Here is a 24,451-nt window from a genome sequence, read left to right as displayed (position 1 = left end):
CACAGTCATTTTGCTTTGAGAGCTTCCCACTCGCCCACCCTTGGGCTAGAGCCTTCACTGAGCAATTTTGGGTCACGGGTTGACAGGGCAGGAAAGGAATTTCTCTCTCTCAACCTGATTGGCACTTGGTTGGTTTTTCTCTCTCCTTTCCCTCAGTGAAATTGTGGCTTTCCTTTGTTAGGCATAAGAATGTTGTTTGTATGAGGGTGGAAATGGCATTGGTCAGGATCAACATAGTATAGGGGGCCTCCATAAGGGGCCTGAGGGGAGGATTGACCACGGCAAACCCAATTGTGGGTTCAGTATCTGCCTGGTTGGAATCTGCACCCTGGTCCCCCAGTGAAGCCTTGTTTGCTTGGCGTACACCACAGCAAGGTTCAACACTGGCCGACTCCTGTCATACCGGTTTGGAGCGATCCAAGCCCAGCAGATCTATTCCATCAACATGGGGTTTGTGGAATGATGAACTGATCTTGGGACCCAGTGCCATGCCAACCCTTGCCCTGCCTGCTGCTGTCAATAGAGATTTGACCTGCTTTTATCCCATCACCGTTGTACAGTCTGGTTGCTTTGCTGCTCCCATGGGTCACATAATGTGCCTGCCTGGGCAATGCTTACATTGAAAACAACCAATTATTTTTATGCTTAGAAATTCAACACCCAACTTCCATTCTCAAACTGAAGCTCTTCCTCTGGCCTTCTCCAGTCTAATGCTGGACTACAACTCCCATCAGACCAAGCCAAAAGTCATTTTCAGGAATGACGGGAGCTGTAGTACAGAATATTGAGGGGGTCAGATTGGGCAAGTACCGTATCTATACCTGTCATAATACACTAGGCTGTGATTTCATAGCCTGATGCAGTAGCTGGTGATATATCACAAAGTTGAAAACCGGATATCATCCAGCCCTATGCTTGATCTTTTGAACTAGCATGTGAGATCTTCCAAGGCTCAAACTAAACAACCACAGCCATCAGTGAAACATAGCTATTGGAATGGATCAGATCTGGGATGCCAGGACAGTACTTTATGCACAGAGCATCACAGGGTTAGTGAAACTTTGCCAGCCAGACATCAGACATCAAACACAACTTAGGGGGTGTGATATAAAGCTTCTGCTTGGCTCAGTTGAGGATGGAGAAGTGGGGGTGGACTGGGGAAAACTCATCCAAGGGTCATCCCAAAGGCATTCCAAGTGCCACACAGAACCGTACATGAGAAATATTTGACAGCAACCTTCATAAGATGATTGCAACTGGCAAGCAAAACATGAAGGCTGGCTTCTCCCAGTTCCCAAGGACACAATGCTACTGAAGCCTTGGCTGAACAAGCTATTCCATGTTCTGTTGCAGCAAAGTATACCTACTTGATCAGAGTGCAAATAGTACAAACAACACTAAAATATTGGGGTCTTTTGTTTTCTAGAAACAACACGGCTTTTTTGTAGTCTATTTTATAACAAAAACCATACTAAAGCAGATGGAAATCACTATAAAGGCCTAATCCTACAAAATTCTAGTTCTTCTGCTAGGAATGGAAAATTCTCGAAACTGAAAAGCCTAGAAATAAGTACTTAATTGACGCTTTCTATATCAAACCACGAAATGCAAATTTCATTACATCATCATTTATATGCCTGTAAATTGATACATTGTCATTTATATGCCTGTAAATTGGTACATTAATATGTTCTGAAAAACCTGCCGAATTACTCCGATTCTTCCAAGTAAGGCTGCAATCCAGGAAATTGGATGCAACCAGGTTCCCCCGTCAGCTGTAGAAGGCAATGTCCGGACACGCCAGCCATTTCATCGCTGATAATGAGAAGGCCTGGCTGCTCCTGCTGGATTCAATTTGGGATTGGTGGTTTCCATTATGGCTCTCATTAAGTCAGCAAAAGTGTTCAAAGTGCAGTAGCTCATATACAAAACATCTAATTGCACAAACCCTGGTTCCTTTACTTCCAAACGAATCCTTTGCTTTCCTCTCTTAAGATATTTTGTCCTCAAGCCACACACCACATATGCAAGTTTCAAAATAAGTAGGTAGGCTGAAGTGGCCACAGAAGCAACATAGCTCCTGTCTCTTTAAGAATGGTGAGGAACCCAGATATTCCAAAGGTGCAGCTTCTCCCATCTCTGTGCACTGGTGGGGAAACTTTAGCTGTTGAACATCGCTCTGGCTCCAATTTCTTAATAGGACCAAAGCACTGTCCCTTTTGAGAGAAAAGCATTAAAGGCTCAAGTGGTTTATAGATCGTAACTTTGGACAAGTGTTTTCTGTCAAAGTTTTCATATAGTGAAAGTTTATTTATACCACATAATCATACATTCGGTTACTGGCTATTGAATCTCTAGTATTCAGAAGGAGATGACACCTCCCCTCCCCCCAAAATCACAAAGCTTAGGTCATAATTTACACAAAAGCCCATTCTGAAATATTTCTGTTGTATCACTTCCTTTGTTTCTGTTATGTGCTCAGTGCCTAAAGGCAGAAACCAGAAGTTTAGTAAATGGCTATTTCTCTCTTTCCCTATCAATCTAAGCTCTAGGAGCCATATTGATTGTGGTTCTGATCCCTGATAATTACAGTTACACAAATTCTATACAGGTACGCAGCCAAGGATCTAATCTGCTGGGAAGCTCTCCAATACAAGCTTCACTGAAGTGAATGGGAGCGGTGTACAAACGCCACTCACTGAACAGCACTCACATGCCTATAAGCACAGAAACTGAAACAGCAGTGGCATCTGCCATGATGTGGCCTCTTCAAAGCAGAGAGCTGCAAAAGCCATCTAGCAAAGTGTTCCTCCCCAGCACTGGTCCAGGTTTACAGAATGAAGGGCATGTAACCACCACCTATCAGAACGACCTCACCATTTCTTTTGGTTTGAAAGAGTTTCCCCTATTCTTTTAAGATTGGCTAGAGGCAGGACAGCTAGCTGTTGAAAGAGTTAGCCATACAATGCGAATGCAGGCAGGAAGCTAAGAGGACGGCATGAAAGGCGTGTCCGAAAACACCGAGTTCATGGAATCAGATTCCGATTTCGTTCGGGGAGTTTTTAGGATACTTTCCGCAATGATGTTCTCACCAGGAAACATCTTTACTTTCCCATTCTGTCCCGGCTTTGGCTCCTTCACGGGCTCAAGGAACACCACCCTCTTGCCGCTGCTGGCTTTTTTCTCATCAGCTGGAAGGTCCAGGGGAGGATTCGAGGTCAATATGGAGGCATGTGGGTTACTTTGGCTTGGCTGCCTTTTTCTTCTCTTGGACCTGCACCGACAAGGGCACGGCGTCAGGTAGAGGTAAAGGAGGACCAAGATAATGCTGGCTACACAAGCGGCGAGGGTGGTGAAAGCCGTGTTGAAGGTTTCGTGAGAGTGAGACCGGTCCACGGTGAAATTGCTCACATTGATCCTCACCTCGATGGTCTCATTCAACAGTCTTTTCCTGTTTATTGCAATGCAGGAATAAAGTCCAGCATCCTCATACTGGACCTCGTCGATTTCCAGACTCCCATTGAGAAATACTCTGAAGTGTTCAATATCTTTGCTGGGCTCCAAAAACTGATTGTCTGGGCTGATCCAAACAAAGCGGGTGCCTGCATCGCTGATTTTAGTGTCGCAAGGTACGATCAGCCTCTCCCCAAGTTGAGCTTCCTGAATAAAGCCAAACGCGTGGAAAGAGCCATTGATGGTGCTTTCCGAGCAATTCAAGTAGTTGTCGTGCAATAAGGGCAGTTTATTCATATTGGAGCCTGACCGCAACACACATGTGTACTCAGCCTTGAAATCTTCCACCGAGCTGAAGTGTCTAAGATACCAGAAGTTTAGCATGGAGTAAAGTGTGCAGTCACAGTAAAAGGGGTTCCCATGAAGATAGATCCCACTAAGATGTCTGGCCGGCACTAAGCTCATGTAGTGAATAGGTATCGACTGGATTTGGTTGTAAGAAATGTCTAATAGCACAAGTTCGGAGAGTTTACGTTTCCCAATATACAAGTCGATCGGGAACTGGGAGAGAGAATTGTAACTCAAATAGAGCTTCTGCAATTTGTGTATCCCTCCAAAAGCAGCAGAATCGACATGGGCAATGTGATTGTTATACAGCAACAAAATCTCCAGAACTCTCAGTTCCTGGAAGACAGGACTGCCAAGCGACCTCAAGCTGTTGGACGACAAGTCGAGGTACTTGATATTTGGAGTCGCAGAAAAGCTTCCTGCGGAGATACTCGTGATGCCATTGTGGCTGACGATGAGGGTGGCCAGTTTATCAAGCAACACTGGCATCCAGTCGTGATCCAAAATCCCAATTCGGTTGTGACTGAGATCCAATCTTTTCGTGTGCTTGAAGAGCGTTGCGGGCACTCGCGAGAGGTTCTTGCCGGTACAGCTCACAATGTCGCTGGCACAAATGCAAGCGACAGGACACATCGCAGAGGCACTGCGGCATACACCTATGGCGACGACCAAGAGGCATATCAGTTTCTTGTAGTTCACGTGAAGAGCTGAAATGGTGTGCCAAACTGAAGACATGACTGTGTTTTAGCCGTCTCCCAGTGCTCCTTGCCACACTTTATACATGTAGTTAGCTTTGCGCCAGTCACTGTTAAGAGAAAGATAAAGAATATTAATCTCTTCAAATCACCCAACGTCTCACAGTGGCATGTTTGTCACCAGAAAGCATTTCAGTGTTGTTCAGGGTGGGAGGGAGACAGGAGTCTGTGTAGCTATCGTTTCCTTACATGAGTGAGCTATCTCATAGCTTTCCTGAACCAATTTTAGGGTATGGCGCTAATTTTTATAAATCAAAATAGTTTCTAAACTTGATATCTGCCAGTTTACATTACTCTCCAGTTGGACTGCCCATCTCTTTGCAAGGCCTAGCATTACACACCATGTCATTTTGTATTTCTCTTTCAAACTCTATGGGTCTTCTCAAATGCAGAGCTTGGTGCACATTGTCTCAAACCTAAAAGCCCTGTGCCAAACATTGACTGGGTCAATGTGCGGTTTTTCTTCCAGCCACTGGTGCATGGATGAATCAAAACGACATCTTGAAAAGAAGTAGAACAGGTTACCAGGATAAATATTTTGTAAACAAACAATAGTGTGTACTACCACAGTATCTGATGCAACACATTGCTCTTTCCTGAGATCCTGTTATACCTTTTTTTTCAGAGGATGGCCCCAAATAGACACAGATATGCACTTGATTGAACAGGAATAGTCAAGATGCCAAACATACGAAGGCTTATTCATATGCTCCTGAGAAGAATGTAATCTGTGAGTAGGGATGGAGAAAAATTCAATTCAGTTCCCATAGGAAGCTGAATTTATCAGATTTGAACTTTCTGATCCAATATGAGAACAGAAACAGAGCCATACTTTAAAATTCACACTAATCTGAATTTTGTGATGCTGCTTCTCATTTTTCAAAAAATGCACGTATTAGGTGAATGTGTGCATAAAATACGAATATTTGGCTAAAAATAACCAAGAACATGCCTTAGGAGAAACTGCTTGCAAAATGTGTACATCAATGTGTGCACACCAAAATATATTCATTAGGACAAAATTTCACTAAAATGCTGAATAATTTTCATGATTAAGATTAAAATGAAAATTCGTAAATGTGGAGAACCAAATTTAAGACTGGGAAAAATGAGAAACGCAAAGAAACGGAATTGACAGATCGTTTCATCCCTACCTGTGGGCATATTTGAATTGGTTTCCTAAATGGGTGACCTGGATGAAATCCTGGTGTCCGAGCTGGCAATGTCAGCGTCCCAGGAGATCCAGTGTTAGAATTGCCCTAATGCCTACCCTGGGCAAGCAAGTTCAAACGATTCTACAGCTACATAAAGCCCAGTTCTTGTGGAAATGGTTTTTGTAGGTTGAAATATACGATCATATTCCTGCCCTCCCTATGTAGTTAGTTTGCACATACAGTGGTACCTCGGGTTACATACGCTTCAGGTTACAGACTCCGCTAACCCAGAAATATTACCTCAGGTTAAGAACTTTGCTTCAGGATGAGAACAGAAATCATGCTCCGGAGGCACATGCTCCGGAGGAGGCCCTATTAGCTAAAGTGGTGCTTCAGGTTAAGAATAGTTTCAGGTTAAGAACGGACCTCCAGAACAAATTAAGTACTTAACCCAAGGTACCACTGTACTTGGCAGATGTTTTGCTGCTATTGTCTGCTATTGTCTGCTTTATATTCTTTAGCAGTCTTTGTTTCATGGTATTAGGGTCACTTGGAGGGGAGAAGGGTGAAGGATGAGATCGGAATTAAAAACTACCTTTACAAGATTGTTCCCTATTGCTTCAACAAGCAACGATAGCAAAAAGTGAATGATAATGTGAGTTTACAGTGTAAGAAAAAAATGTGTGTTCTTAGAAGGCTTGGGCTCCCTTAAATATGCCTGCACTGCTAAGTGACTTATTATTATGAAGCACCAACACAGAACAAGCCTGGTTATTTCTTCTTCTTCTCCATTGCCTAGCAACTTGCATCATAAGCAAAAGATACCTCCTGATTAGGTAACACTGTTACTCTGCACCTTGTGGAAATTCTGAACCACACAGTATACATTTGCAAATAGCATTCTTTTACTATAACAAACTAACTTCGAGTGCCAAAATCTTGCAGATTCATTTGTGCTGGATCTTTAGGGTTCCAATGATCAATTCTGGCATTATTGGTTTTTTGATTGAAGTTTCAGTCCACTTTTACAACTTAGCCTATATTTGTAGTGCCTAATAAAGGTTTGGTGATCATAAAACATCCATATATAAAATTCTAAAATGTAGACAAATGAACAGCCATGTAAAAATATGTAATAACAAGTATTTTAATTGGGGTTTCTTCCCGCTAAATAGTGCCATTCAATACTCTAAGTTTCATTCTGTATTGTGCATCTAGTATGTTTCAGCTGTATTTATAATTCTCATGGGCTTATCCTCAAGATTATCCTGTGATATGGGTCACTACAGTTTCCACATTACAGATGGCTAGCAAAGTTCTTGTTTACCCATCACCACGAGTGGTACTCACTTGATAAAAATACTGACTGTGCCTTTCCCCCTATATTCACTGGCAAAAATGTGTTCACACAGGACTTCCACACCTCTAGAGGTCCTTCCTCACACCCCCCCCCCCCTTGTCTAACATGAAAGGAAGATATTCGGGTGAAGTCTCTGTGCAGTTGAAAACCACTGCAAAAACAAACAAACAGGCACGCTATTGCATTCATGCAATCAATATCACATCAGTTTAGCCCAAAGACTGCAGTTTCTCAAGAGCTCCTCAGGACCCCAAACAAGATTAAGAACATAATCCTTTCCCTCAAGTAGGACATGAGTGCAATATCCATCTCCTGCCCCAGACTGGTATTTAGGGGCATACAGCCGATGACCGCAGAGAGTTTATGAAAATAAGTCTAAAAAATGGCAGCAGCTGAAGCTCTGGTTTGGAAACTATTCTGTTCATAGTTTGCATGGCTTCCTCGTTCCCCACTCACAAAAAGCTATGTTTATAGTAAAAATCCAAGCTTCTCTCTCCATTTCAAGTATATTTGTTCAAATGATATTCTTTTAATGTTCATAACCTTGACACTAGAAGCCACAAGTACTGAAATACTAGTGTTCTTGTGAATTGCTATTGCAGAATTTGAAATGTTGACTTTGTTAGCAAAATAAATAATCACAAATGTACTTATAATTAAAATGTTCATATCCAATAGAGCTTGGGGACGTTCTAAGAAAGGATCAAAATGCCAGTCTTACATTTGTACATTTTGCCCCAAACCTCAAAATTCTGTATTTTCCCCATTTTAAATCTTCTTCAAATGAGAATAATTAAATGTTAACAACAAGTATCTATGTTTCTCCATCTGTTTTGAATTTTCTACATGGGTAATAAAGAAAAATGTGTTTGGTCTAAATATAAGGGTGATTTTTTCTGTGCCCTAACATGAAATAAGTGGGAGAGAAAATAAAAGTTGGCAATTTTAGTTGTTAGACTCACAGAAAACGCACTAGATTTTATTGTTTTATCTTTTTGTAAACAGCTTTGAGGTTTTCTATAATCTAGCAGTGTATCAATTTTATGAAATAGGATAGAAAGGTCTTCTGCTAGGATACTCCCCCCTCCCCAATAAAAACCATTTTTTTAGTTGTATTATAAATGAATCAGGAATATTGTGGCTTGTTTTCACTGCATTGTTGGAGGGAACTAGATGACACAAATGTGCATCGGGAGTTTTTCCTTTTTTTAAAAAAAATATATGGATGCAAACCCATCTGCAGGAAACAGTTCTCTTATTATGGGACTTGTAGGATAAATACTGTAGGTGTTACAACCAAACAACATTTAATAATAGTAATAATAATAATAATAATAATAATAATAATAATAATAATAATAATCATGCCTGTCACTCAAACAATGGCTTCTTTATTACAAGAAATTGAAGGATTATTCACACCCACATCCACAGAGAGAGGGGTGGCAGCGATTAAAGCCTAACATTGTAAAATTCAAAGAATATTTGGACTTGGTGTTCTAGTTAAATTAAATACAAGTAAAATAATATTTGGGCTTTTTTAATGCTGTGCAGTCATACCTCTTGTTAAGTTTGCTTCAGGTTAAATCTTTTCAGGTTGCATCCCACAGCGACCCAGAAGTACCAGAAAGGGTTACTTCCAGGTTTCACCGCTTGCGCAGATGCTCAAAATGACGTCATGCACATGCACAGAAGTGGCGAATCGTGACCCGCGCATGCTCAGATGCAGGTTGCGTTCTGCTCATGTTGCAAATGGGGCTGCGGAATGGACCCCGTTCGCAACCAGAGGTACCACTGTATAACCAGGAATGGGTGTGATCTTCCCCACAATGCTGATGCAAATGAAACATTCACCTGGAGAGATGTGTCATGAGCCTCTTTTCTCTTTCTGGCACACTGGATTAGACAGATCTGGAAAAGGTTGGTACTGGATCATCCTGCTTTGTGGAAGAGTTGGGCAGCTCTATGGAGTTTCTTATCCCCTTTAAATATTCTACTTGTAACGCTGTTGGCTTTTGTTAAAAAAGGCACCCAAAATGATTATTCTGACTGTAAATTCTATGACAGAGGCCTGCTTTGTCCTACACTCCTACATTAGGATATTAGTGTATTAACATGCCACTCTGAAATACTAATGGAGAGTACATAATACCTTTTGAGGTTGCCAGTAATCCAACTATGAAGCAGGACTTTCAGAACTTGGCATAACACTTCTGTAATTCCGCACCAAGTTAAGTTAAATTCGGCATCACAGAAACTCAACTTATGAACATACGGTAAACATCTCAAACACCTGTTTAAGATCGTAGGCAAAAGATGGGTCTTCTAACATTCCAACACAGACTAGACAAGGAGTAGCCAATGAGGTGCCCTCTTGATGTTGATGAACTACATCTCCCAGCAGCCCCAGTCAAGATGGCCAACAGGAGTTGTAGCCCAATGTGGGGGCACCATATTGGCTGCCTCTGCACTTAACTTAGGAAAAAAATGAATCCAAATTAGGACAATGCAGATGCAGGCTCCATTAGTTCTCAGTAAAAACCACCAACATATCAAAGACTTAACAAATTCATTCTGGCATGAAGTATCGCAGACATGGGTGTGGGGTTTGAGGAATGGAAACAGTGATGAGAATGGAATGCAAAGAATACAGAATGTGTTAATTACATTCAAGCTTAAAGGTGGAAAGATGGGCACTGAGGGTGGACATTAAGAGGAATGGGGACAGGAAGGACTGGAACACTCAATCCTTTCTTTTCTCCAGCTCATCAAATCTGATAGTCATTTGGGGATTGGGGGGGTGGGGGATAGAGAGCATTAATGGAGAAGAGGAGTAAGGATCTGTGCTGAGCCATTATCCCCAGAACAAGCGGAGATCCACCTTCGCCGTAAAGCTCACCCTGCCCACCCATTTAATTGGATGGAGGAAATAGGCTATCGTCTTGTCATGAGTTGCCAGATCTAGAAACTGAAGGTGTCAGGTCCGTTTTCTACTGGTCTAGGTGGTGACTCACCTAGGACTGCAGGTTATAAGTTCCCATAGGCTGTGATTTGCTCTCAGGCTCCAGTGTGAATCACCCTGCCAAGCAGCCCATTTGCTTCATTTGATCTAGTATGGCATAGAAGCCTCTAAGACAGACTCGGAGGCATTATATGCTGCTTGCTTGCAGGATTTCTTCTTACGCCACAATTCCAGAGACTTGTGTCTCTTAATTTGCAGTCTGTGCCTCTTGCGGTAGCCAACGGTTGCCTCCTCCCAGTTTTCTCTGATGTCCCAATGCAGAAAATGCTGGTGGGGTATTTGTGTGAAAGGTATAATGAGGACAGGTTGGGGAAAGAATTCTTGCAAATGTCCCTCTTTCCATCAGAGACGAGGAGAATTTAAGCAGATGTTCACCCCTTCATTTTCCTCCAGTTTATGCAGTTCAAGAGGAACTGAGCTCTTGGAAATTCAGGACTTTGGTTCAAATGAAGCTTTCATGAAATTTTGATTACCTATCAAGCCGGAACAATTCAGTGTGATAGGCTAACTTTGAGCTGCTTCTATGTTTCTGGCTACAACCAAAATAGAAAAATTCCTAGACAACCATTCTGCATGAATCTTAGGTAGGAAGAATTTTTAGATGGGTAGTTAAATTAACCATGCCCTAATCATTTGGATTGTTTATTAGGCACAAATTGACTCCTATCAACAGGCATGGTACTGGTTGCATTAAGAAACATGAAGTGACAGACATTATGTTTTGAGTGCTACTTTGCTCTGTGTTAGTTTTGCCCAACTACTCACATTTTTAAGTGCTTAATAAGCAACCTGCATGCCACATCACACTTTCCAAATGATCTGCTGATCCTTTCTTTTCTTTTCCCAACAGTGGCAGTATACAAGCAACCAATACCAGCCAATGAGTTACCTAGTAATAACAAGGATGTGCATGCCACCAAGACATGCTAACAAACACGGTGGTACATTATTATAAACAAAATCAGCAGCCCAAATTAGGTACTGAGAGTCACAAAGAACATGAAGACTTACAGCAGAAAATTAGGGGCAAGCTCACCCTGCCCACCCATTTAATTGGATGGAGGAAATAGGCTATCGTCTTGTCATGAGTTGCCAGATCTAGAAACTGAAGGTGTCAGGTCCGTTTTCTACTGGTCTAGGTGGTGACTCACCTAGGACTGCAGGTTATAAGTTCCCATAGGCTGTGATTTGCTCTCAGGCTCCAGTGTGAATCACCCTGCCAAGCAGCCCATTTGCTTCATTTGATCTAGTATGGCATAGAAGCCTCTAAGACAGACTCGGAGGCATTATATGCTGCTTGCTTGCAGGATTTCTTCTTACGCCACAATTCCAGAGACTTGTGTCTCTTAATTTGCAGTCTGTGCCTCTTGCGGTAGCCAACGGTTGCCTCCTCCCAGTTTTCTCTGATGTCCCAATGCAGAAAATGCTGGTGGGGTATTTGTGTGAAAGGTATAATGAGGACAGGTTGGGGAAAGAATTCTTGCAAATGTCCCTCTTTCCATCAGAGACGAGGAGAATTTAAGCAGATGTTCACCCCTTCATAACCCTTCCCTCCAGTTTCTAGAACCACATATCTAAAGACAATAGTGCCCCATGAGTGCTACATTTAATGCTCAGGGTTATGAAGATTTGTTTACATTTAAAATTATTAGATCAGTTGCTTCAAAACTTTGGGATGACCACTGTCACTGATCTTGAAAACTCTTGTTCTCTTAGACCCCAAGAATACAGGGGGGAAACATGGGTTTATGACTTTTTATATTTGTTATATCATGTACTTTGAAAGAATGATTCTTTGCTTCTAAATTTTAAACCAAGGAGAAAATACTCTCCACTTTTGAAAAGAACAGACCTACCGTGTAACCAGATTATAGCATGGTACTGATTACTTATTCAGAAATTACTCTAATGTCCCATCAAATTGCTTCAGGATGGCAATATATCTCCAATCTAATTTTAATGTCACATTAGCACTAAAAAATAGGGTCAGCCAAGAGGCAACCATCAAGTCCAACAGCACCCAGTAAGTTTGCTAACCAAGAGTTTTCTCATATATGATGTTGCCAGAACCTTTGAAGAAACCCCCAAAAACTTCTGAATTGCTTCTGAATGTCATTAACACGAAATGGAAAATGGAAGATTACAAAATCTAATGTAAATATTCATCAGTTATGGGTTCCCCACCAATTCATAATATAAAAGAGGAAATGCAAACACCATTCTTAGTACAGTGGTACCTTGGTTTAAGAACAGCTTAGTTTATGAACAACTTGGATTAAGAACACTGCAAACCCGGAAGTCGGTGTTTTGATTTGTGAACTTTGCCTTGGAAGCAGAACATGTTCCGTTTCCTGTTGAGTGTGTTCCATTTGTAAATTGAGTCTCCTGCTGCTATGGGAAAGCACGCCTTGGTTTAAAAACACTTTGGTTTAAGAACGGACTTCCGGAACGGATTAAGTTCGTAGATCTAGGTACCACTGTATCACTGATGAAAAAGGAAGGGGATTCTAACCCAATGTTAGAAACCCATTAAAAGCAGAACAGCCTCCATTATTGGCTAGAATAATGAAGTTACTGCTTCACAAGCTTTTGCCTATTGACCCTTAAGATAAATACTGTTTATGACTATTTACCTATTTGTTTTTATTTGTCAGCTACTTTAAGGATTCTATATACTTAAAAAGTTGGATATTAGCTCTCTAAACACTGTGCTGCATTTCTGATGTTCAGATGGTGAGCACAATTGCAAACACATTCAAAACATTGCTGTGCACACACACGCAACAGAGAGATCAGCAGGGCTGTGTGAATGCCAAGTTTTGTAGCAGTACAAAAGAACTTTAGAAGAGAAATCCTAGAGGGAGGACCCTCACAACAATCCAATGAGTACTGAGTGTGCCCAGGAGTCATGAAATACTGATTAACTGTAGGGGGACAATAATATTTATTTTAAAAAATCAGAGAAGAGGTGGTGGTGGTGGTGGAAAAGAGTGGTTGAATTCCTGAAAAGAACACTCCATATCGCAACATCTTGATACAGCTCCCACTTTGTAAACAAAGAAAACTGAGATACCTACATGTGGGCTGTACCATATGACCAAATGCTTCTCCAGGCAAAAAAACAAGATCAAAAACCCCCACCTAGAAAATTAGATGCTGGTGAACAGGACTGTAATCTAGCATGCTCCCTGTCATACAAGCTTTTCTGTTTAGCGGGAGCAACATTCAATTATGTGAGCCCTCATCTGGAATCCGAAATGATGCAGCCCAGAGGAAAAGTGGACAGTACATTTTAAAATGAATCTTCCTGTGAGCCCACACGGCCTGCTCCTTGCTTATTGGCCCATTTCTACCTGGTCTGAGAGGATGGGGGCTAGACTGACTCCAGCTGCAAAAGCTGCTGCTGCAAGTGCCAGAAATAATTCATTGAGAGCTCTGGAATACCTGCTCATCTGTCTTATTTTTACCTGGCCTGACTCCAGCTACAAAAGGCTGCTTATGCTGTTCTGGATGTCAAAAGCCGCTTTTGAAGATGCTTTACTGTGAGTCCTGCTCCCTGCTTGGCTGGCCTACAAAGGCTGCCCCTCAAAGTGTCATTGGATTGCAAGTCCCACAAGAACTGTTCACCTGGCCTATTGTGATCTGGCCTGAAAAGGCGAGACTTTGACTGACTCCAGCTACAAAGGCTGCTTCTGCTATAGAGAGCAGCAGGGTGGGCTATCACTTGTTGCTGATGTCAGGATTTAGTTTTGGAAATGCATTGTTTTGTTTTTAATCTGAAGTATTTTCTGTTATTTTTGTTGATGGACCTTGGGAATTATCAAAGGACTGTTTAATGTTTATTTATTAACAGATGATATGTTATCATTGGTTTATCAATTACCTTTTTTTGCTCTATAAGACTCACTTTTTCCCTCCTAAAAAGTAAGGGGAAATGTGTGTGCTTATTATGGAGCGAATGCAGGCTGCGCAGCTATCCCAGAAGCCAGAACAGCAAGAGGGATCGCTGCTTTCACTGTGTAGCGATCCCTCTTGCTGTTCTGTCTTCTGAGATTCAGAATATTTTTTTTCTTGTTTTCCTCCTCCAAAAACTAGGTGCGGCTTGTGGTCTGGTGCGTCTTATAGAGCGAAAAATACGGTATATGGCTATTTTAACTTCATGACCTAGATTTAAGTTACTTTGTTTTCATTGTCCTTGTTACTGCTTTTTTGTTTTGTTCTACTTGACCGTGTCTCAGGGATAAGTAAGAATGAGCTCAAATTGATAACACACATTTAAAGCACATGGTCCCCCCCCCAAAAAAAATCCTGGGAGCTGTAGTTTAAGGGTGTTTGGAATTGTAGCTCTGTGAGGGAGAATTACAGTTCCTGAGAGTCTTTGGGGGAAGCTAGGTGCTTTAAACATATGGTGTGGATGTGACATAATTTAATTCATGCATTGCTTTTGCATTACAAACAGCAACTTAGCATTTCTAGAGAACTAGTTTGATTTCTTTGCAATTGTAAACATATTATATTTGTTAAAATTTAGGGTCAAGTTCAAGGTGCAACCCTTTTGCATTCCTGACATTTAGGGTTACAACTGTTCAACAGAGAGAAACAAGAATTTTTGAGCTGTAGGTAGGATGGTGTTTTGGGGGGTAATTGCATATGGTGTTTACCCATTGGCCAATAAATGGAAATATAAGATATTGCTTGGGATATTTGAGGAATTCATTTGATAAGCATTTTAAAGTGAAACTAAGCTGACTGGCACTTCATAAAGTAATATGTGGATCCTTCAGATCTCACTTCTTCTAATCTTGCACTATAGTTCTTCGCGGAAGAAAAATAGTACTACCAAAATGTTTATGAAAATTATCTCATATATGATGGCTGGGAAAATAATGCTTCTCTGAGTGAGATCTTACAAGAAGCCATACCTGTCACTGTAGACAGTACTAGGCTAAACAGCCACCGCCTAGTCCCATACATGGAAACCTATGGTTTCCAGCAGTTTTCCTTAGGTGAAAGCAAAAATACACATAAAAAGCACAGTGAAAATTTAAAGCATAATTTGGGAATGAGGAAAAGATGAAATGTCACGGAGGAAGATACGAAATGTAATTATTGCAATAGGTTGACTAAAATATATTTTTGGACTGAATTATTTTCCAGAAATTCACCTCTGCAGTCACAATGACATTATTATTGGGAAGGGGGCAAAAAAAACTCACCAGGATGTTTAGAATGCACTAATCCTTGTCAGAAGAATCAGCATGCTATTTCTCGAACGCTGCATTAGTGAACGACTGAATCCTGGAACAGGGCTTTGTAGGGAAGTGATTAAGGATACTACTATGAATTTATGTCAAAGCCAGATAGAGGAGCAGATTCAAGTCTGTTCAACTAAAATGTCATGAAAGGCCAGGCAGATCTCTTTTACAAATTCCTTGACTGCAGTATGTTAACTCCGCAAGGGCATGCTGCTGGTTTCATTCAACAGTGATGTTCAGGCACCAGAAAACCCTAGCTTAATATTCAGATGTAGGGATCATTACTGGTGATTACATGAAAAAGGACAAAAGGTCAGCAACTCATAATGCTATCTTGCCATCCCTTTCAACCACATGGCTAGCTCCAGCAAGCCAACAAACATTTTGTAAACATAGAATCCAAGAGGTATGAAATGCCAGGATCACTTCTGATCCTAAACCACTAAGGTTGAGGTTGATTGCACCAAATTTAATACAATTTATGTCATCAAACAAATAAAAATGGCCTGCACATATTTTAAACACCATATTTTACAACATATTTTAAACTGAGCCAGATTTTAAACTGCAACATATTTTAAACTGAGCCCAAAGTATCTCAAATGCCTGTCATTCATCCCCATTAATAATAATAATAGTAAGATACACAGGAAGCTAAAACTCACTGTTTCTAATCTCTGTTATAACAATTGGGCAAGTTTGCATAAAGAAGAGAAACCAAAGCTATCTTTCACATTGCCTTAAATATTCGTATTCTACAAAGCACTGATACACTGCTTAATTCACTGGTTCAAATAGTTACAGATAGCATTCATAGTCAGGTACTGAGGGGGGTAAGAGGCAGAGAGATGTGATGCTAACATAGGGAAATGATTTAGCATAGTTTACATGCCAACAGTGACTAGTTTTCAGTACACCAAGCACTCATGTTTGCAATAGGTGAAACACACAGCTTGTCCGCTCTCATTTACTGTGATACTTCCAAAGACTGCCTGAGTCATAGCTGTATTGAGTAAAGCAATAACATTTTGTGCCACCACCTTGAAGACCAACAAGATAAACACCCCAAGATATTTGAAAGGAAAGGAGCAGAAAAATAATGAAGAATGAAACTGTGGGTGAGTTGTTCCCGTGACTGAGAAACTGGTCTGTTGCCTACCCTAGATTCCCCCAAAGGAGAAGGTTTGAAGTTTGAGGATTCTTCTGCATTCAGGAATTGCATGTCAGCAATTGCATCCGGTTTGACAGCTGCAGGCATTCATGGATTGGGAAAGCCTTGCCACAGTAGTTCATGTGCTGGTTTAACTTGATTACTTCCAAGACTGCATTGCTGCAATGCGCTCCATGTGGGTCTTACCTCATGCTTGATCCAGAAGCTACAGTTAGTGAAGAATGCTGCAGAACAATTGCTGACAGGAGTGAGGTCTTGTCAACGTACAACACCTGTGCTCAGACATTTGCATTGGTTGCTGATTTGCTGCTGGGTCAACCTGGGACCAGTTTGTCTTGCTAAACTTTCAAGCAGCCCCTGGATTCTTAGGAATCAAACTTTGGGTTGATTCTTACGAATCAAGCTCTGAAAAATAAGTTCTGGATTTCAAATGTGAAAAACACCTATCTAGGGCACAGACTACTTCACTGGTTTATTATATAAGGTATTCTTCTAAGAAGCACAAAAAATACCTCCACTCTTTAACCAAGAGTACTGCTATAGTTTTACTCTAGTTCCTATGTTGCATTATCCTCTGAGTTATAAGAACAAAACCAAAAACACAGACTGATCCTTCACAGCCAATCATAAACAACTCTGCTAATGAGTGTTGAGGAGAGAATCTCAGGAGAAAACCCCCTGTATGGTTTTATCTACATACAGAGACTGTGAAATGCAGGTTTTGTGTTTCAAAACACAAGGAGCTGAATGCTGCAGCTTCTGCGCTCTGTATAAGGTTTCTGTCTCTATTGGACACATAGAAAAATAGAGATTATCCTCCATTCATCCTTTTCAAGCTGTGTGGCCATTCCTATTCCAAAATCCTCTTCACAGATGGAAACAATACTTTAGGGAAGGGGCTTTCCAGTTTTTGGCACTATTTAAAGCCTGTTAGTACTGTAATGACATTTTCAGAGAAAAACTCATATTCTGGAGAAAGCCCAGAGTTCTTACATGGGTTCCATTTCCCCAGGCCTACTTTTCCTCCTTCAGACAATAATCTCAATATTGCTGGGTTGATTAGAAGATTTCTTTTGGGGGATTTATTCTGCAATCCTACTTTCTTGAGTCACAGCAGCTGCAACTAAATCCACAATGCTGACAAACCTCCAAATTGTGATGGCATTGAAATCCCATAATGTTAAAAGTCAGCCCATGCACTGCACCCCAGCATTCTCCAGTCTGGAGCTCTGCAGATGTTATGGGACTCCAGCACCCATCTGCCCCAGCCAGCTTGGTCAATGTGGAGTTTATTTATTAAGGTGTTTTTTTTTATATCACCCATTCCCCACAACAGTCACAAACAACAAAATATGATATAGAATACAATTATTAAAGCCAAATTCAAATAAAATGCTTACGGTTGTCTCTGATGCTAGACATACTCAGAGTAGACTCATTGAAATCAATTGACATTACTCACTTGGGTCCATTAATTCAAATGGATCTACTCTGAGTCAAAATAAGTTGGATACAACTCATTCATAACTATTATAATAGCAGCTTCATTTGCTTCACAGCAAATATGTTGTGGAGGCAAGGTGCACTTCACTGGGGAGACCACCACAATAGAGCCCCACCAAAATGACTCTTTCATGGGTCGCCATACTGCTCACATCATTCAGAGCAGGGAACACAAAGAGAACCTTACCTACTGATCATAACAAACAGGCACATAGATAGTTCAAAATATCTGGAGGGTGCCAGACTGAGGAACACCAGCCTACATCATTGCAATTATTCAGCGGGAGAAGACAGGTAGGCAAGTTCCCAAATGGTTTTATGGCCACCCTATTCCTTCAATGCCCGAGTCTAGAACCCCTGAGTCTAGATTCATGTATTGAAAAGGTTGTATGGTATGAATGTGGCTAGAGTAGTGTCCCTCCATCACCACTTCTGTGTGGTACTGCTGTACCAGTTACATTGCTCTATGTCATGTACTTTGGAAAATAACAGCCATGGACTTCCGGCTGGTTGCCCGATTAATGGCAGACTGGAGCTCTTTCAGCTGAAAGAGCCCTCGTGCTTTGAAGATTGGGGTGACCGCGAGAGCATCGCGGAACCCCACTAAAAACCTCAGACTGAGCATTCTGAGGACCTGGTCTTCTGGCAGATACCCTTAGCGACTCCCATGCTCCCCGGTAAGCTCTAGTAAGAGCGCCGAGAGCGAGCGGGGTTGGAGACGTGGGTACTGTGGAATCGACTCACTTTCTTCATTGTGCTCCAAAGCTCCAAAGCCCAGCACAAAGCTCCAAAGTCTTGTAATGGCAATGGTGCCCACCTGAGAAGTGTCAAAAATGAGTTCTGGTGAGTTCTGGCTGGAAAAAAGCCCTGGGTATGACTGGGGGTGGGGGTGGGAAGGCAACCCACACAGAGGTACAGTTGACTCGCAGGCCTCATTTGGGATCTACTCAACATGGGATGTGCAAAACATCTCTGAGGCCACACATCTTGAGACAAGGGAAATACGGATAGCAACGATTCATGAGAAACGGCTGTAACAGTTGCTGGCTGTTGGTTGGTTGTGTCCTGAAGAAACACCCTGCATGCTTCGAGCCAGCTGCCCAAGTCTGCCATCACTGGTAGTCCCCCTGGTGTCTACATATGGGGAGACACTTGTGGCTGAAGACAACATAGTCGTTTAGAAAAGCAGCCGTTCAATAGCAGGAATCACACTGGAATTCTTTCTGTCACTTATGTTCTGCTTCAAATACCCAGGGCTCCCCCCACCCCCGAAAGAAAGAATACATCAGAAATGTAGGACAGGACAGCTATGATAAAGCTATTCTATTTAACTTTCACTTGAAATTGTTGCTAAGCTATTTCTGCAGCTGAACTTTAAAAGAGAAGCATATGGTTAGCTCATGGATGGGGAAGCCATGGCCCTCCAGATGTCAGTGAACTCTCACAGCCACCATAGCCACTGATCAGGGATGACTGATCAGCACTACAGCTTCTCCACCGCCAAGATAAATGAAGTTCAAAAGAGAGGTTTCCAACAGCTTAAGGCAAGCATAGCTGGTGCCACACCCTTCAGATGCACTACAACTCCCATGCTCCCTGTTCATTGGCTATGCTGGCTAGAGCTGATGGGACCATCTAGAGCAGCCTTTCTCAACCTGTGGGTCCCCAGATGTTGTGGAACTACAACTCCCATCACCCCTAGCTAGCAAGGCCAGAGCTCAGGGATGATGGGAGTTGTAGTCCAACAACATCTGGGAACCCACAGGTTGAGAACCGCTGATCTAGAGTCAAACATCTAGAAGGCACAGTGCTGACTACCCATAGCTGCCTTGGGCAGTCAGCCAGAAAAGTTTCATATAATTTTAAGATAATACTAAGGCAAAAACAGTGATGCATTTCTTACGAAAATATTCTCTGTGCCTTTGCAAGTTCTTGTAGAAAAATAAAACAGAAAGATTTCCATCTGATTCTTTAACAGCCAGGCATTCCAAATCAGGCTCCTGGTTTTGAACCGAGTCCAACTTTGTAGTAATGTTAATGGATATGAGTAATAATTACATATCTTCTTCTTTGTAAGTCACTTTGAGAGAGCTGTTTTTGCTGAAAAGTGACCAATATGTTTATTAAATAAACACAAAAATAAAGGCAGATATGAATAAAAAGGGTATTTTAGACAGCATAAGTATTTTATGATAAAAAGCAGAAAGGCAAATGAATTAAACTACCAGAAGGTATGGATGGGTTGGAGACTTCCCTACCAATGGACATGATTTTACAAATCCGTGGGAAGTAAGAGAAAAGTTAAAGAAACTATGGATCCAATGCTTTTAACAAAAGGAAACCATCCTTCTCTTTTAATTATGTCTAATGTTGTTTTTTAAAAAGGAAAGAGAAGAATAATTACGCACCCTATACAGGCCTCACCAGAAATGCTATGTCCTCTTTGGGACATCTTCCAAAAAACAATGTAACCAATTTGGAATTTAACCAGATGCCAGCAACAACGATAAGCAAATCTTTGGGATACATTATCAAGCTTGAGAATTACCCAGCCAAAGTTTGCTATTAATTCATTGATTTCCACAGGAGTATTAAGCACTTGCTGAAATCTCTCTCCCTTAAACTGCTTAACTGGTTGGATTACGAGATTTCTTATTCTCTGTTCTCCCATCCTATGCCTACAGAATCTCTTAATCATGCTTTGCTAAGGAATAAATTATTTGAAATTACACGCAATGTATTTGTTTATTGTGCATTATTTTGAACTTAGTATTTTGCTTGATTGGAAGTATTTAGCAAAAAGAATGGTTTGTTGTTCCTGAAGAGATTTTATATGCATCTGTCTCCGTGCTGATCAGGACGAATATTAAGGTTCTAATGGAGCTTTGTATATTCAGTTATGATAATAATATAGGATATCAAACATGGTTCAGCATGTTACGGGGGGGGGGGGGGAATAACCTCCCTAGTTTTCAAATTGTGACAATCCACTGCATTTGATATAGTGACTGATTTGATCATCCCTGCCTGATGAAAAAATAAACCCAAGTGGCTGATATCCAGTCACACAGAAAAATTATGCTAAACCACAAGAATCTGAACTATGTTTTGATTCCCGCATAGGAATCTTAATATCTATTTAATGCAGTGTTTGTCAAGCAATTACAAGTTGATTAATCACATGGATTTTAATCAATTAATCAACTGCATTTAAATACAGAGCCTTTATGAGGGAAGTTCCTTCTACTTGTTCCCCTGCATATAACAACTGGATAAAAGAAAAGCTACCACCCCTTGTTTGAAGGGAATATTGTCTTTCATATGCTATTTCCCATTATACTTGAACCAGGGTACAAAATGTTCCCTCCAGGATTCCAGTTGATCTAGGTCTAAGCAAAGATAGTGACATTGATTTCAACTGACTCAATTGCTTGTTGTTCTTATTGCTAGAAGAAAAGCCATAATGGTTTCATTCCAAGGCACAATATGTCTGATAGCTTTGGATAAAAATGGGAAGATAGTTATCTGATTATTCTCCCTTAACCTTGGCACAAGGAAGCAGAGGGTCCATCTGTACAACCTGCCCAGTCATTTGCTCTTCCATATCAGCTGAGGGACAAATTTTAATCTTTAAACTATAATTTTAATTTTTAAACTATAGGCTGCAGTTTGAGCATGCTTATGTGAAAGGATGGTCCATGGGCAATCATTGGGACCTACTTCTAAGGAAAGGTGTCTACTTGGGACTGTGGAGTTAACTGAAATCTACCAAGCAAATTCCAAAAAACCTTGCAACCATATTTTACTTTGAAGCAATTACTTTGTATCATCTCACAAATAAAAAGCAATGAAAGGTTGTATCCAAGGCATACTCAGAAGCAGACCTCAGAAGACCTACTGAATTCAATGGATTTAACATTAGCCACTCCCTTGCTTTCTGTGTGTATGCTCAAATCAAACAAAATTCAGATACCCTTTGATTGTACACAAGAGACTTTGCAGAAGTTTGCATCTATGTTATTGGCATCTCTCCTAATTGCTTTTATGTGAATGATAAGGGAGAGGGGCAGATGTAAACACTCATAATTGCAACCCCACCAGTTTTATAACAGCATATATATCCCTCAGTTTTTCTGCTTATAATGGACTCCTGTTTACATAAATAAAAAGGGACTTTATATACAACAAAGGTTCATTTTTGGCACTTGTAATCATTACTTTCTTGCACATTTTGCCTGGGGCCTACAGTATCATTCCGTTACAACCTTCATACTGCTCACTGTTACCTAAACTTCATCCCACCTGTCCCAGCCACCTTCTGACTCACCTCCTTCTTTACAGAGTCTGATTATTAAGCCACCTCCATGCAATTTCGACATCCCACCTTCTCCCAACATATTGCTGTAGGGAATGCATCTCTTCCCAATTACCGCTACCTAGCCAGGTTTGCAGCTCCCTACTGAGATTTGCCTCCACCTGCAATTCGTTTCCCTTTTCTGTCTTGGCGCCTGAAAATGTGCTGCTCTTAAAGGCCCACGGAAATGCAGCCCGGCTCCCCCCATCATTTTCCTCGGGGCAAGTAGGGATCTGCCGTTTGCCGTATCAACTCCCCTTGAACTGGAATGCACCTCCACTTCCTCTCCTCAGCATTTTGCCCTTTCCTTTTCAACCCCACATCCTACTCTTTCTATCCCCTACCCTAACTTGTTTCCTGCTTGGCAGGGGGTTGGACTCGATGGCCCTTGTGGTCTCTTCCAACTCTATGATTCTAACTTCATTTTTAGAAATCTGGTGCCAGAGGCTTTCCTTGTGGCCACAATTGAACATCAAAGTTTCAACAGCAAAGCTGTTGTGTCGCCTCGACGTTCTAACACATGGCCATTATTTTCTGGGACGTTGTCACGTCTGGGGGACGCTGAATAAATCTCAAAATAATCGACACCCCACCAAATATATCTCCAGAGTTTGCCGACGCGTCGCTTCTCTGTCGCTCCCCAGTCATTTCATTCCACTCCCCTCGGAATCCGATTCCATTCATAATTTCGCACGTTAGGAAGCCTACCCTAGCGCGACGGAATCGCGTGCATAATCCTTAGGGCACGTGTGTATTTAAAGGGTGGACGAGACTCCGAAAACTCCCTGCCCTCCCGGGTCAAAGCACCCTGCGCAGTGCTACGTCTGGACGAGGAAAGCGCAGCACGAAGGACCCTCCAAAGGAACACCCTCACCTCGGCCAAGCTTACCTCTGATCCTGAAGGTGCGGGAGCCAGTGCTTCATGGCAAAGAGCTGCGGAGATCCGGCGTGGGACCAGGGGCCTGGGCTTTCGCGCTGCGCCTCCGCCCGCCGTGCATGCTCCTTTGCCCGGAGTGCGCTGGAAGTTTTCGAGATCGGCGGAAGGGAGCGAGCTGGCGGGAGGGCGAGCGGCGGCGGCGCCAGGCAAGCAAGCAAGCGAGCGCTCCAAGCGCGCACAAGGCATCCCCTGCGCACCCGCTCCGTCTCCTCCGCCCACCTCTCCGAAGCGGATTGGCTCCCCGGAGTCGGGAGCCTCGCGATTGGCCGAGTCAGCCGGGCTCGAACCAGTTCGGACGGCCCTGGCGACGGAGCGCGCTGGTGAAGCTGCCGGAGAGCTCGCAGGGGCAGGAGCGTTTCGATTCTCGCTCCCGGGTTGGCTTGCCAAGGGCCGAATCCTTAGCGGCAGCGCAGTGCCAGGGGCGAACTCCAGGCGCAGAATGGTCCGCCCCCGCTGGAGATGGATGGGGCGGCGCCGTCGGTGGTGGAGCGTTTGGAGCCTTCCGCACGTGTAGAGGTCTCCCAAGGGAGGTTTGGGTTGGAAAAGACCCGGGAGGAAACTGAGCAGCGGGTGGGGAAATATTGCATGATGGTGATGATGATAATTTATTACTTATATCCAGCCCATCTGGCCACGCCTGCCCAGCCACCCTGGGCGGCTCCCAAAAGAATATTTTAAACACGATAAAACATCAAAAATTAAAAACTTCCCTAAACAGGGCTGCCTTCAGATGTCTTCTAAAAGTCAGATAGTTGTTTATTTCCTTGACATCTGATACATGAGAAGCAGCCAGCTAGCCAGACCGTCAAATAATAAGAACACAACAATTTCTCTTCCTTTGCCCTCGCCAGCAGATGAAAGAGGGATGTATTTAAAGGGTGACCAGCGACCCTCTCTGAGCTTTGCTTCTCTTGGGGGAGCAGGGAAGGTTATATAGGAGTCAACTCCTAGGGACTGAGGTCCCTTCGCCCCCCCCCAAATATTTCAGAGGGCCCTCCCCCAAAAAGTTGATGGGCATTGCCATTCAAACGGTGTGTGTTCACCATGTCTTGCGATCCATTATGCCTATGAATGGTCTGCGACTGCAATAAACATTCATTCATACAATTCTATGAACACCAAGAGGACGATTATCAGTG

The 24,451-nt window shown here is 42.3% G+C and overlaps 1 protein-coding gene across 1 annotated transcript; it reads right to left on the bottom strand.

The window, feature by feature from the left end:
- Positions 1-868: 868 nt before the first annotated feature.
- On the bottom strand, positions 869-23,831 carry AMIGO2 (adhesion molecule with Ig like domain 2). Its single transcript, XM_081211691.1, has 2 exons — positions 23,265-23,831; positions 869-4,606 (listed from the first exon to the last, which is right to left on the bottom strand). The coding sequence occupies exon 2, from the start codon at positions 4,534-4,536 to the stop codon at positions 2,986-2,988; it is 1,551 nt and encodes a 516-aa protein (XP_081067817.1). The 5' UTR covers positions 4,537-4,606; positions 23,265-23,831; the 3' UTR covers positions 869-2,985.
- Positions 23,832-24,451: the final 620 nt, after the last annotated feature.

Source organism: Podarcis bocagei (genome assembly GCF_964188305.1).
Source record: "Podarcis bocagei genome assembly, chromosome: 10".
NCBI lineage: Eukaryota > Metazoa > Chordata > Lepidosauria > Squamata > Lacertidae > Podarcis > Podarcis bocagei.
This window is presented reverse-complemented; position numbering and strand designations above follow the sequence as displayed.

What these genes read in the sequence shown, in the direction of transcription:
- AMIGO2 (XM_081211691.1), bottom strand. Translation starts at nt 4,536, where the DNA reads ATGTCTTCAGTTTGGCACACCATTTCAGCTCTTCACGTGAACTACAAG.